The following is a 16448-nucleotide window of genomic DNA, read 5'->3' as shown; positions in this document are numbered from 1 at the left end:
CAATACATAAAGCTTGTACCACCAGAAAATGCAGATTGTTGAGAGGCAATTATGCACATAAGTAATTCAGTTATAAACAATTTTTTGTTTTTCCTAAGTACATCATTTTTGGAATTACCTCATATGTTGAGTACTTTCTTTGGAAGAAGTGTTTCTCATTTTAAAGATAAAAAAAAATTTTCAGTTGATTTACTGTTATTATGAAATTATTCAATGTAAATTCATAAATTTTAAAATATGCTAAGTAAATAATTAATTATTTACTTAGTAAAATAAGTATCAACTAAGTATCATTTAATTTAACAGTTTTATATAAACTATTGCTATTTTTACAGGTTATAAGGGAACGTGTTTCTACAGCTACAGTATTACTTATAGCAAGTACTGGAAAAAATTTAAAGAATTACTATGTAAGAAGAAATGCAGTAATATTGCGTTCAGATTGGCCTAAAAACCAAGATTGGTCACATGATTTCTACATTTGGTTAAAAATGACTTCTCGCTCTTATGAAAAAACAGAGCAAGAAGTATCAATGCTGCTCGGTTATAGATGGACAATGTTAACTGATAAAGAATTCAAAAGAATTTTACCTAGTGTTTTCTATCAGACTGGTTAAATTGCAATTTTTTACACAACTTAACTATGATCATTTTATAATAAAAATGATAAAGCAAGTCTTTTAATCAATGTACCTTTTATAAACATAAAATCCTTTCCTGTTATCCCTGTTCTGAACAAATAAAAAAAAATTGTATCTACTTGTCTCCAGTATGCTAAAATCTCAAGCACTCTCAAGCACTAGTAGTAGGAAGAGGTTTTTTTTACAATTTTCACCCTTCATCTTTGCTAAACCTTTTTTGCTTATAATTGGTAAGCAAAAAAAAAAAAAATAAATCTAAAACCCATTACTTTAACATGAATCCCCATAAAAGTTATTTAATCACATAGTTTATCACAATTTATCACAATGGATACATTTCAGCACAGACTCTTAAATTTTTTCTATTCGCACCTGATAAAAATTTTTCTTTTTTTTTTATAATTTATCTGCTTTATAATTTACACTTTAGCAAAACAAACAAGTGAATTAATTAACACATAAAAAATGTTAAAAGGGCTATTTCAGTACAAATATAACTCAAACTGAAACTAAAATATATCATTGAAACATTTGAAAATCCAGTTCCAAGAACAAGTAAAACCAGCTTTTAAACCAATTTTATAATTGCATGAAGTAAATGGGGGAAAAAATTGAGTATTCAAAGCAGTACAAAATATATTTTTACTGTTGTGACAACAACTCTGTCCATTAAAAAAAAAAAAATTCATTATCATCGCAACTGTAATCGGATTACATTTAATTTAAAAATAAAATATGCATTGTTTTTGAAGAATTATATCTTGTTATAAATCACCTGATATAAAAATTGAGTTTTATAAAATCTTAAATCTCTTCCAAATTACATATATATTTATGTTTTGGTGTATATATATATATATACATAAATTAAAATTGGATTTAAGTATATTGTGTTAAAATTTTTACAAATTTTCTGATTGTAAATACCCTCTAAATGTAACAATTTTTTTTTTTTACTCAACTATTATTTAAACATAAAACACTATTACAGTAAGTACATATTTTCATAATCTCAATTAACAAAGGAGATAGATATGTTTTTTTTTTGCAAAAAAAGTAGTCTTATGGTGCTTTAAGAAAATTACTTGTTTCTGCCTAGTGACCAATATTCCATTGCATTCAAATTTTTCTTTCCTTCTGAACCCTTTATCCATCCTGTTTGTTAACTAAAGTTATTAAGAAATGGTATAATATTACAGAGCCACTTATCAAAGTTAATTGCAAATAAATTCCCAACCTTTATTGACAACTGATGGCAATTTTTTTTTATTACCACAATTTTATTAACTACCACATTGAAACTTACCATAAAAAAAAAATATTTGAACACTTAGTGGGAACTTCTTATTCATAATATATAATCCCTACATTATTATTGATAGAACAGTTTGTTCTATCAATTATATATATGATAGAGCTCTTTAAATTCATGCTTTCTCTTTTAAAACACATGTACATCATACATCCCAATCACCATCCAATATACACTTACTATCTTCACTATAAGGAATCAGTTATAAGAATAATTATTTAATTTACTTCAGAGATCTTCTCTTCAGAGAAGAGTTGATTGGTCGAAACACAAAATATACACAATTTTTTTATGATAATAGAGTTTATTATGATGGAAGAGTTGATTGGTCGAAACACAAAATATACACAATTTTTTTAATGATAATAGAGTTTATTATGATGGCACAACAAAAAAATGCATAAGCACAACAAAAAAATGCATAAGAAATAATATTGCTAAATTCCTTCACCAACAGTAATAATAATATGTATATATTATGTTACTACTGTGCATTCAGATGAAACTGTTAAAATAATGATCAAGTGAATCAATGGCATATATATGTCTTTTACATCAAAATGTCTTTTACCACCAACAGTAATAATAATATGTATATATTATGTTACTACTGTGCATTCAGATGAAACTGTTAAAATAATGATCAAGTGAATCAATGGCATATATATGTCTTTTACATCAAAATGTCTTTTACAATACCACATTTTGTCAATTCCATCTAAAATTTCTGAACAGGTAAAAAAAAGTGATTAAACGCAAAAAAAAGTGATTAAAAAGAAATTAAACGCAAGAATCATTATTAATTATAATATACACATCTTAAATTCACAGCATACAACAATCAGAGGATATTTCTCAAACATACACACATCTGAGATTATAGATTAATTAGCAGGCCCATTAAAAGTGTATTTGAGAATATTTTAAACAGTTGCAAAGATGTCCACCTCTAAACTTCTTTAAACCAATATTCATATGATCTTTAAGAGGCTGAATCAAATCTTTAATTTGACCTGCAACTTACAATTGATACAGACATAGAACAATTTAATCAATTTAATTTTAATTTTAATTTACATTTAATCAATTTAAAGTTTACTATATGCAGCCTCTCTCTGATCCACATTAGCAATGATAATCCCAGATAGCATAATTTAAAATAAATAAACATGAAATTAATAAACATGTTTCTACTTTCACTTCATTTGTGAAAAATTCATAATTAATTTTGTATATATTCTTAATTCAGCACCATATATAAAGTGTATCAACATCGATTTTACAAAATCAGCCTCTCTCTTTTAATTTTAAGCAATAGTACAACCAAAATCTAAAATTTTCAATATATAAAGTCAAAATTAACTTAATAAAAACATGGCATAATAAAGAAAAAAAAACATTATGTTACATAACAAACAGTCTGTATTTGTATGCATACAATTAAATTATATACTATACATATTATAATAATATAATTATTCATATATAAGTATAATGATTAAAATATCTTGTAATAACAAAAATTATAAAAATGCAATAAACTGTATATTCAAATATTTCATTACTAAACCTTAAACCATTTTTTTCCTAAAGCACAATTAATTTATTTATATATATATATATAAATAAATTATTAAGCAATTAATTACGTGAACTAATCAATAACTAACAATTAAAGCATGTGGGGTAAGTCCTGGTTAACCTTTCATTCATCTCAAAACAAAATAAAATCTATCAAATATCAATAACAAAGATTATTTTCAAAGCATACACAGCACTCATCCTTCATTCTAGTTCTAATACATGAATATAAGAAAGTTATCTACTTCTAAGAGTCTTAAGAGTCTAGATCTTATTAACCAGAGCCAAATAAATTAGGCTATTTTCATTCCTAAAATTTCTTTTTTTTCTTTTTTTTTACAAAAATAACAAAATTATTGATTGTAAGGTGGTCAATTATGTGCATAATTTTAAGATTACACAAAAAATTTTAAGAAATCAAACCAAAATTTAAAACTAATACTAAACATTTACATTGTTTACTTTATGTACATGCTTATATCTTTATTTACATCGCTGAAATAGCATTATAAAAATAAATCTATTACAAAAATAAAAATACAATAAGAATTTTTTTTAATATAAAATGCACCTGAAAAAATAAATGAAATCATAAATATTAAGAAATAATAAAAATTCTTTACGCAACTCAGTTAGTAGAGTTTGAATTGATTACCACCTTTTAAGGTTAACTCGCAAAAAGTTAATATACTAATATTAAAGTTATAATAAAATAAGGCATATTATTCACACAAGCTTCTTAATAGCTGGCTGAAAGATTAATCAATCTGGAAACCTGGTGACCATCACACCACCACACAAAAAGGAGATTCTTGATAAAAGAAATTTCACCAACCTCTAAATAAGATACAAGGATACAATTTTAAATATACTAAATTTTTATATGAATTATTTGCTCAATATGGAATGAATTAACAATTCCTTGTGAGCTTTTGTAAGGCAAACTGATATTAACATTGCTGTTAACAGACAGATGTAACAAAATTGTGCGTTTAAAAAATTTGATATTAAATAAGAAGTAATAATGATATTATGCAGTCATATCCACTAATTATAAAATTCGAAAACTTGTTTTCAATTATTTTCTACCAATGTAACTAACAGCATCTCACAAAAATGTTAATATTAGTTCAAAGAAAACAAATAAGCATTAAAACTTCAATAATTTAGACTATTATTTTAGACTTTGCAACAATTCAAACAACTATGACAAAAAAAAAATGAAGTGCACAGTGAGAAAATATGTTTGTTTAAAAATTGTTATCTTTTATCAGTTGAAGATCCCCAACACTAGAATTACTACAAATATTTCTAAGTTTTAAAATGTTTTCTAGATAATTTTATATGAAAGATAAATTTTTAAACATATTTATACAATTAAAATAAAAACCAATATTTAAAAAAAAATCATCTTAATCAATGCTATATGAATCATGTACTGTAATGAAAATACAAAGGGTAAAAAGAACAAGGTATTAAGTAGATGGAATGTACGTCAGTGAAGGGAAAAAATATCAGGAAATGTAATGCATTTTATTTCCAGACACAACTGAACAGTTTTCAATGTAATTAATAGTAGAAGAAAGTAATTTACATAAAATTATATTATTAGTTTTAAAGTGTAATGTTAAAAGTTAAAATTAATTACTGTAATGTTATTAATTAATATTAATAATACTAATATTATAATATCAGTAAATCAAAATTAAACTTTTTAATTAATAGTTTTCCTCTATAAACAATAATGAAAGGAACTTCTTTAACAAAAATGCCTATTAATTTAGACAAAACTACAGGTCCATTTTTCTAAACTTCTGTTTTAATCCAATATCCAACAGTATAATAAAGTAATATGTTGTAACCAATAAAAAAATATACTGTATAATAAAAGCAACAATAACAAGGTAGAAAATGTACATTTTTCAAAATATAACAAATAAAATGAACATTTATAAAATCAAATTCAATAACATTTAATTCTAAATGAATTCATTTAATTCATTTAGAATTAAATGTTATTGAATTATAACTTATACTTTATAAGTTACAGGTTACTTATAATGTATAGTGTACAATTCTTAAAAAAAGCAACTTTAAGTGAGCAATTCAAGTAAGCAACTTTATGTTAAATATTAATGTGTTTGATAGGAGAAAAGTAAAGTTCAAATAGGGAGGAGAAAATATTTATTATGACCAAAGTAACCTAAATACTAATAATGTATTTAGAAAATTTACAATACTATGAAGAGATATTATGTAAAACTCATTAACGATACTAATTTAAATTGTTTAACTGATCAAATTTTTTGTCAATGTCTCATGTAAGATGTTTGTTTCATAATTATATATAATATTATATATCAAAATTTAGATAAGTTGATAATCTAATAAGCAATGAAAACATTTCTGTCAGTTTTTAATAGTTTAGCAATAAAAGAAAACACCAGTTTACACAATCAAGGGGATGTTCATACGCATAATTATATTTTAAAAAATGTGTTTTAATTTCAATCTGAAAAGCAAGATAATAATTTTAAAAATAATTAAAATTTGACAAAGATCCAATTTTAGTGGACATAAATGAAAACAGATAACACTAAAATTAATCCAGATTGTAGAGTTCTAAATTAATACTGCACATTTTTATACACATTTTTTATTAATATTAATCAGTTAAGAGAAGGAACAATTCAAATTATTAACCTTTAATGAACAATTCAAATTATTAACCTTAAATACCAGAATTTGTAAAAATGCGTAATAATCGTAATTTTGTTCAGTCAAATTAATCTGAAGCCATTAAGTTACAAAACATATTCAAATAATTTGTAAAACTTCAAAAAATATGAAATAAAATTTACATGTTTAAATACGTATTTCATTAAACATTAAATAGCAAATTATTTATCATCATAAAATATCATATATATGAATAAATTCAACATTGAAACTTTACAATGTTGATATAAGACACTGATGGTAAATTTAATTTCACTTTAATGGATGTTATGAATCTTCCTCAGAGAAGCAATTTAAAAGCTTCCGAGGCAAAATTACTTCACCTCTATTAAAAAAAAACTCTGAAATACAAAAATAAATATAATTATTACAAAAAATAAATTCATTCATAAAGAATTAAGAACCTGAGAATCAGAACAGAATATTAAAAATTCTTAAGACAAATAAAACAGACGGAGAACCTGCTTCACTTTTTTTTTCTACAACACTGGAACTTATTTAAAGGAATAATATTTTACAGAATATATACATCATATGAGAGATTTATGGATATATATTTTAAAGACAAACTAGAATTACCAGACAATTTTAACTTATAGATAATAAAATTTAAAAACTCATAAAACCCTGAAAATCTTCTAAAGAAGATACATAACCCTGACATGTCTAGATGACAACAAAAAATTTACTCTTGACACAAACTAGCCAAGAACAACTTGTATCCTGGTTCAAGAACAAGTTATTCTTACTCTAATGAACAGGGTATCTGAATTAACAAGGTTTTATTGAGAAAAAAAATTGTTCCTGATAGAGCAACAAAACAAGTAAATGTACGATGCTAAAAGTCTTCATCGTGTTAATGATGAAGACTTTGTCCATTGACTACTTTGTCCAATATATTGACAAAGTGGTCAATATAATGAAAACATGTTGAATTCCACAGCACTCTCAAACATACTGGATTGCCTGCTCACAATTTCAATTAAAAATATAAGATTACTGTCATATTACAGAAAAACTTGAACCTGTATTAACTCTGCAATGGCACCACACTAAAAATTTCAGCTCTACATAAAGATGTAATGATGGCTACAGTACTAAGTAGCTGTGCCAAAGGAGAATCTCTGCACTCATCACACAGATAGAGCTCATGACGTCTATCAATATATACTTCAGTTTCAAAAGATTACAATTCATGATCATACGTTTTGCAAAACAAGTCAAAGGGACAGTACTTACTATCAGATGGTACTGACTTGAGAGAAAACTATTTCATGGTCAATTTTAAATGGCCTGCTAAGGAGTCAGCTAGCTCATTGAACAACCTGGTGAACTAGAAGAAGATGACAAAGCAGTCAATGTTGAGTACAAAAGAGTGTTACACTAAAAAAGACTATTTAGGGAGAATGAAATGAGTTTTAATCTTTATTAATCTAAAACTGTGGAATGTAACAGTACATGACTGTGCCAGAGAAGTCCATGAATAAGTCAGATCTGTTTTAATAGTACACATTTAAATTTAAACAAACATTTCATTCCAATTTTTAAAAAAATAATTTTCTACCTCAAAAATATAATTTTTAAATATTTTAATAAAAAGATGAAAACACAATTGCATGCCAATGTAAACAACATAAATTTTGGAAATTAAGAATTAAAATGTATATCTGAAAATTTGAACTAAATTAAGACAAACATATTTAGTGTCTGTGTGAGAGATATAACTGATTTAACCAAAATGGTAGGGCAATTATTAACAAAAATAAGTATAATTCATTATTAAATATTTTACAACCTTCACAACAATCATTTATCACTTAGTACATTTGTTTTTAAGAAATTATTTAAAAACATAAACCCAATGTTTAAGCTTTTTCAAACTGATTTCAAATGAAATATATAAATTCTATTGATCAAATAATCATTGTCAATTTACAAAATGAATAATTATGTACAAAATAGCTTACCTAGACTTGTGATAGGAAAATTAGGTACGCAAATGAGTAATTGCTTTTTCTAAAACTTCTTTACGAATACGTGGATAATCACTATTTAAATGTAAAACAGCTTGGCAAGTTGTTATTGCTTCAGCATATCGTTTTCCTTTAACTAAATTAAATGCCAGTTTAAACCCAAGACTAGGATCATTTTCTCCTCCTAATTTCCAAGCTAACTGATATTGACTGCCAGCTTCCACTAAATTAAAGAAAGTAAAGAAATATAATAAACATTTAACATTAATACAAAACAAAATTTAAAAATACAAAGCAAAAAAAAACGTAATTATTAGGCATAAAAAGACCACTTCCTTTTCATTTCCTTAGGTTTCTTTTAATAATAAACAAATTATTCTTTTATAATCATGTAAGCTTTCTTAATGATACTAGTGAGAATATTTTCTTACAGAATTATACTTCTTTTTCCTGTTTAGCCTCTAGTAATTACCTTTCAGAGAATGATATGTATGAGTGTAAATGAAGTGTAGTCTTGTACAGTCTCAGTTCGACCATTCTTGAGATGTGTGGTTAATTGAAAACCCAACCACCAACTGTTTCAATGACAGAGTTAGGATTCTGGAAAGCACATTCTTTTTTGATGAAACCTGGTTTTCATTTCATTAAATACATTAATGAAAATTTTTGGATTTAGTCAAGTAAAAATGTAAAAGCAAAGTTTGAAGTCAGCCTCCCACCTGAGAAAATGGGGTTATAATCGACTAAATCATCAAAATGAATTTTAGTTCAATTCTTTTTTATAAAACCATTACTGCTACAGATTATTGCTACATTACATGCATTGCTGAAAATGTAAAAACATTTCTGCTGGTTGTTATCAGCGTAACAATATGCAGAACAATGATACTGCAGAAACAATTTTGATGGCATTTTTTGAAGATCGTATTATTTCCACAAGTATATTACCTTTTCACAACCCAATTTTCCTGAACTGACTTTCTTCTATAGGCGACTTCTTTTAGTTTTAGAAATAGAAATCTTTCAACAAGTCCAATAAGTTAAGATAAGTTAAAATAATTGATAACAAAAATCAATATGATTATTACTCCAGTACTGCTACATAACATATTCCAGAATCTCATTACTTTAAATAAACCCTTATAAAAAGGGAAAACATATTCAGCATTTACCTAAATAATTTCCAATAAAAACTTGTTATATGCTAGATATTTACCAATAAAAGCTTACTTTAATGCATTTTTGCAATTTGTATATGTATGGATAGCATTTTTCCTGTCACAGTCTGTACTTATGTAAAACATTTCTCAATTAATATAACATATAAAAAACATATTACATACATCAAACATTTAAAATATATTATTATAAAGACAAAGTATTTTTAATTTAGATTTCATAATTTACACAATTAAGAAAAATTATAAAACTTAGAGCACTAAAGAAAACATTACTCAAAACCTGATTAAATATTTTTAAGGGTACAGAAAATTAACAAAAAAAAGCTAAGTTTCCAATTCAAAGAAAAACTTAATGAATATAAATTTACTGCTATAACCATATTTTATTCTATCATAAGTACATTGGATAGCTGCTCCTACATTCAAATGAAAGAATATTTCTTTGTCTGTTGAAGCTATCTCTATTTGTTGAGTAAACTTTTTTATCTCATGCAAGACCATGTATTAGGTCATGTTGGGCAACTGGATATGGAGTTTCAGTGGTTTAAACTGTGTTTAACCTAGTTTTAGACTTTCAATTGAAACTGCCTAAAACAATACCTACATTTTTTTGTTACCAGTTGCTTTTACTTTTACTCTACAAACAGCTGTAGAAATTAATAGTATTTCTTAGTTAATTTTTATTTCTTCTTTACATTTTGTAATTTATTTATTAATTTTGTTTTCAAATACCTTTTCTTCAGAATCCATTGATGACTATTTAATAATTGAAGTGGCCCATCTAATTTTAGATTTAAGAAATATTTCTGTAACTGGCTTTTGAACACTTTCTCATTTTCAATTTAAAATCACATAGCCAGAAATGACAAAAGCAGTTTTATTATTTATTCTACAAACATTAATTTATAATCTAATGTTTATTTAAAAATAATACAAACCTGCTCCGAATGGAAATGAATTATTTATGAAAAATGTTTAAAAATTTTAACTTTTCTTCTGTAACCCTCTGCTGACAGTCCTTTTGTTAAACATAAATATGTAAACCCAATAAACTTAAAATTTACTTTGTCTTACACAAGATTCAAAGTGATTATGAAAGTGATAAGACTTAAAAAATAGCAAGATTTATACATTTAAAATGTTACTATTTCTCAAGACAGCTAGAAATACATAATTAATCATCAGAGAAAAATGATCTCTTTACCAACACAGCATTGAATGTGTTTGTAATATTTCATAAAAATGTAAACCTAAGAAATAAATAAGAAATTAAAAAAATACTCATATCAAAAGCAATAAATAAAAAAAAACTTATTTTAAAAACACTAACTATATTTCTGTTCCTTTTCTGCAACAAGCCCAAGAAGTTCATGAGCACGATAACAAGCATGATTATGAGTTAAAACTCTTCGAAGTAATTCATTTGCTTGATCATGTTTACCAGCCTGTACATGAAGATCTGCTAGAAGTAACCAACACCTTTCTAAATATTCAGCCTCCTCAAATTGCCATGGTGTTTTAGCAACTCTCTTTAAAACATTACGAGCTCTTGGTATCTGTTTCTGCTGAATATATCCAGTTGCCAAACCTAATGTTGCTCCTACTCTGAAACATTAAAAAATAAATGCAATAATCTATGTTTTAAATTTAACAAACATAATTTTAAATTGTTTCTTAAAATGCAATGAGTTCCCTATTTACAGTAGTAACTTTTTATAAATTCTGACGACAAAAAAGAAAAAGAAAGTAAGCATGCGTGCAGTCTTGAATACTAAAAACAGTACAACACTAATTTATTTGATCCTTGCAATCAACTCTAATTACTTTATTGTTATCTGTACATCAAAGTTAAGTCTAAAACAAAACAACAGCACTATTTTTTTTTATGTCTAAACATCTGTTCTGATTACAATTTCTTTCTGCTTAGTTCTGCAAAATTCTTTATTTGCACTACTTAAGAAAATAAAATAACTGTACCTGCTGATCAGAAAATAAACATAAATTCTCACTAAATAACAAAAAAATTGTCAATATTAGAGAAACCCCTTACATTTGAAAAATACATAAAAAAAAACAGCAATGGAGATTCAATTAACTAGAGAAATTTGAAAATGATGATAAACTTGGGGAACTTTTAATTCAAAAATGATTCATATTTAAAAATAAAATAATGTGAATCAAAACATATACCCATTAGATTTCATTGAAATATGAATCAGCAATATAATAGTTCATATTACTTCAATGATAGACATAGCTAATATGTACCACTAAATCTTTAATATCAGATTATTTTCACACCAAATTATACGTTCTAAATCACTTAAAAATAAATAAAATAAAAAAAGAGTAAGAATAACTTTAACAAAATAACAAAACTGTATGAAACTGTTAAACCTTACCAGATGTATAAATTCTGTAAATTACACTACTTAACATAGAATGTCCCACATCAAGTCAATTTTGAAAGTCAGAAACAAACTGTAAACAATATTGACAGTAAAATAAGAAGAATCTACGAAAAAAATAATCTAACTAAATCAGTTACCTAAAACCCACTGAACGCTAATGAAGCTAACTTTTAATGATAAAGTTTTCTTCTCCCATAAAAATTGATAAATCAGTAAAGCTACATTAATTTCAATTATTTTACTACTTTCCAGCTTATGCATCAACCATTACCAAACATACTTTGAACAGTAAATTAACGGCCAATGTCTAATTGCTACCTAGTTCAAATCAATTTTCCAGAGAAAACTTCATAAAACCTATGATCACAACTGAATATCACAACATCCTAAAACAAGATTTTTTTAAAATTAAACATTTTGATTTATTTACAAGTCTTTAAACTTAATTTAAGAATTTTTATTTAAGATTTAAAACTTTTTACTTACAAAAATGTCAAAAAAATTTGTTTTAAATAAACTTAAAGATACTTTTAAAAACCTCAGTGCACAACCACAAGAAAAATTTTTTACATTGGATAAAATTTAACCGTCCCTCTCTTTTCCATAAGAAATCATACTGCATATATGTACTGTTTGTATGTAATTCCAGTCAGGCTTTGTATTTTCATTAACTAAAAAATTTATCTATCATTTCAAAATTAACTGGTCATCATCAGGTAAGTTATTTCTAAAGAAAGTAAATACAGATATGCTATCATACATTAGACTGGTGTTACATTTAGGACCATCATCGTACAGAAGTAATGTTTAGGATCAAATTTTGTAAACTTTTCCAAAATAACTTTCACAAAAGTCGCACTGAGTCTCTTCAAGGTGCACCTGGATATATCAGGAACAAATAGAAGAAATTCATTCATCATCAAATTACACCTCACTGGATCACATCTAGAGTTGTAACTCGGGACCTAGTCCCATTAAAGGCGATTCCTTGACAGTCAATCATGAAAGGTCTTTTAAGGAATACTCAACCAGCTGAACCAAGCTACACCAGAGTTGTTCAGAGAAGGCAGCATTTGAATATGGTAAGCTGCCACTTGCGATCAGAAGCATTGTAATGCCTCAACAATACACACATGAACAAGAAAAATACAAAATCAAACCAAAGAGCAAATCACCTATATTTTCACACACAATACAAACCTGCTCATGCAGACTGGTAAACTAGAAATAACTGACCTAATGGACAAACACAAAATTCTCATCATGAGTTTGCAGGAAATAAGAAACATCAACCAGGACACTATGGAATCTCAAGGATATAGGCTCTACAAAGGTATACCTGGAAAGAGAGTGATGAAAAATGTCCTGCTGTTTGGAACAGGCTTTTTAGTCATCAGTTTCAAAATAACACTCCATATAAGAATTCAAGTCACAATCCCACAAGAATCTCAACTCTCATCCTAAAAGCATCTAATAAAATCTACAGTATAATAAATGCCCATGCTCCCACTAATAATAAAAATAACTCTCCAAAAGACCGTAAAGAAATGGAAAGGTTCTAGGATCTACTCAACCTGACTATAAATAACATCCCCAAAAACAATGTTAAACAATTAATCAGAGACTTCAATGCTCAACTAGACAGAGAAAGAAGATACCGTGTCATAGAAAAATGGTCCACCCAAAAGAAAACAGACAAAAATAGACAGACATGTTAATCACTGCAGAATTACAACCTAATCTCAAAATCCACATATTTCGAGAGGAAACCTCAAAAATTCAAAACCTGAAAACCATCCAACTACACTAAAGGAGAATGGCAAGTAGATCATGTCTTTATAGATAAAAACCACCCACAAAGAGATCTACAACATAAAGATCCTCTGAGGAGTAGATAGAGGTTCAGACCATGAAGTCAAAATTAAAATTACTACCCAAAAAAAGCAACAAAACCAAGTCTCTAAAATTAAAAGAAAAATGGACCCTACCCAACTAATCAAGAAGAAAATTACCAAAAAGCAACTGAAAAAATAACGACCACAGATAAACTCAAACATCTAGTCAACAACCTTAAACAAATTGAAGACTTAGCTCCAATAAAATCCTGCAAAAAAACATCAACTGTGGAACAGCAAATAAGACGTAACAGTGGCGATATGATATCGAGCATGGCTAATTCACCAATCCCAATAATCAGAAACATCTTTCCAAAATCTAGTAAAACAAAGAAAAGAAACCACCCGAACCCTAAGAAGAATAAATAAAGCACAAAAGAATTCAATAAATAAAGAAGAATTCAATAAAGCACAGTCAAGAGAACACTACAAAACCTTTAAAAAAAATCAGCTCAAAAAATATGAACCCCTGCCCTACAGAAATCCTAGTTAAATATTTCAAATAACTCCTAAATTGCAAAGAACCAACAAAACTCTTAAACATAAACACCCCAATAACACAACACTACCAGAAAACATCAACCCTCCCATAATAAAAGAAGTCTATCAAGCACTGAATGAGATGTAGAATTACAAAGCAGCAGCAGCAGATCAGACTTTTACAGAGATCTGGAAACATGCAGGAAGACCAGCAAAAATCACCCTCAACACCTGATCAACATCTGGATTAAAGAACTACCAAAACAGTGGATGAAAGCCCTCATACATCCACTACACAAAAAAGAGTACAAATCAGGTCCAACAATTACAGGGCATTCTCACTCCTAGACACAACATATAGAATCCTTTCAAGAATTGTTCTCAACAGGATCGGTTCAAAATTCAAAAAAGAACTAGGAAAACATCAGGGAGGCTTTAGATCCTGGAAGAGCTGTCCAGAACCAGACAATGAGTCTCAAGCTAATAATGGATTACAACAGGAAAAGAAACAGAGACATGGTGAAAACAACATTTCAACAAAGCTTACGACTGCATCCACAGAGAATCCCTACTAAAAATTCTAAGACACCTCGGAACACATGCCAAATTAATAAACATGATAACACTGACACTCACAAACACTAAGTCAAAATTCAGAGGTGAGCTCTCAGAACCATTTGAGATCAAAACAGGACTGTGCAAAGGCAATGGGATCTCACCGCTATTATTCAACTGTGATCAAGAAATGGTAATTAAAGAATGGCTCAAAAAATGCCCCCAAAAGTAAAAATAGGCTGAAAAATCAAAACAAACTCTCCTGGTTTTGCTGACAACTTGGTGTTGCCAGCAAACGATATCAACAAAGCCAAATCATAGAACAGAAATAATAAATAACCTAAACGAAAAAACTTTGATCCAAATAAGAACAAACTAACTAAAGCTCAAAAATTAACCTGGTACACTTAAAATAAAAAATGCCTATCAAAAAACGTAAAAATAAGACACTACAGCATAATTATAAAATCAGAGAACACTTATGCAGCAGAAACATTCTTCCACCTGAACGAACAATCAAAGACAGACTCTAGAAAATCAAAAGTATTGGAAGAACCTGCATCAATAAAAATTATCAGAAAGACAAGCAGTGGTGGATTGTGCCCCACAAAGCTGAGTACAAAGAGTTAGAACTAACCACTGATAGATACCATACATAAGAGGAGACTAGAATTCTTTGGACGTAACATGAGGATGCAAGATTCAAGACTTCTGAAACAGCTAGTACAGTACAATCTTGACTATAAAAACACCAAGTCAGGATGCAGATGGATTAGAGAAATAAGAAAGGATGTGAAGGAAATTAGTCTTACACCACACCACACACAAGACAAAATTAAACAAAAAATAAAGGACAAAAAGACTTGCTTCAAACTCACGAGAAAGAAACTCACAACATGAATATTTTCAACACCAGAAAGGGCACGGAGATAGGAACGTATGAAAAAGTACTGGGAGGACTGCAAGAACCGAATAGTCACTTCGAATAGACTTGGATAATGGACTGACTAAAGTAATCCTACGTGGTACAGTAATACATATATTACACATACATTTAAAGTTCACAATATAACAAGAGATTAACAAAACTCAATTGAGATTAAAGAAAATGAAGCAAACCTCAATGTTTCTTGAGAAGCAAGTGCTGTAAGATCATTCATAGCTTGATCAATATCAGATTTCTCTTTAGATGTAAGTAAAACTAAATCTGTTAATAATCTAACATTACTTTCTTCATCCGGAGAATGTGGTTTCATTTCTTTAAGAAGACGCATAGCAGTAGAACCACCTTCATTACCACAAAGACAAATTTCAACCTGCGAACAACAAAATAATCACATTAATTGATAAAACACTATAGGAAGTTTCAAGGGTAACTCTATAACGTTTGGAATTCATCTTGCCCAGCAACAGATTTCAGTAAGTAGGTTTTGTGCATAATTCAGATATTATATCCAAAATAATCGCAATTAAATTTAAAGCCAATTTATTGTAAATAACATTCCTAGCATAATTATAAATTTATATTTTTTATTTAATAATACTTATTTTTACTGAAGAAATATAACCTACTAAAATTCAACTTTCTAAGTGTGACAAGCAAACTATATAAAAAGTTTCATTTTTTGTCATAACCATTGCCTAAAAACTACTAATTTTTCATATAATATCACAATGTTG

The 16448-nt window shown here is 27.4% G+C and overlaps 2 protein-coding genes across 7 annotated transcripts in view; one reads left to right on the top strand and one right to left on the bottom strand.

The window, feature by feature from the left end:
- LOC142323877 (uncharacterized) overlaps positions 1 to 3476 on the top strand; it is a 50683-nt gene extending 47207 nt beyond the window's left edge. For both annotated transcript variants that reach the window (XM_075364184.1, XM_075364183.1), the window contains exon 7: positions 336 to 3476. In XM_075364184.1, the coding sequence (XP_075220299.1) occupies positions 336 to 617 (282 nt within the window). In that variant the 3' untranslated portion in view covers positions 618 to 3476. The remainder of the gene's footprint in view (positions 1 to 335) is intronic.
- Positions 3376 to 16448, bottom strand: part of LOC142323876 (tetratricopeptide repeat protein 21B) — a 107998-nt gene continuing 94925 nt past the window's right edge. For 4 of the 5 annotated variants that reach the window (XM_075364177.1, XM_075364182.1, XM_075364181.1 and 1 more), the window contains 4 exons: positions 15888 to 16084; positions 10758 to 11032; positions 8241 to 8469; positions 3376 to 6614 (listed from right to left, as the gene is read on the bottom strand). In XM_075364177.1, coding sequence (XP_075220292.1) covers positions 8261 to 8469; positions 10758 to 11032; positions 15888 to 16084 — 681 coding nt within the window. In that variant the 3' untranslated portion in view covers positions 3376 to 6614; positions 8241 to 8260. The remainder of the gene's footprint in view (positions 6615 to 8240; positions 8470 to 10757; positions 11033 to 15887; positions 16085 to 16448) is intronic. The other variant, XM_075364178.1, reaches the window with a different exon arrangement.

This window comes from Lycorma delicatula, chromosome 4 (genome assembly GCF_047948215.1).
Source record: "Lycorma delicatula isolate Av1 chromosome 4, ASM4794821v1, whole genome shotgun sequence".
Taxonomy (NCBI): Eukaryota; Metazoa; Arthropoda; class Insecta; order Hemiptera; family Fulgoridae; genus Lycorma; species Lycorma delicatula.
The sequence above is the reverse complement of the archived record's forward strand: the minus strand, read 5'-3'. Positions and strand labels throughout refer to the sequence as shown.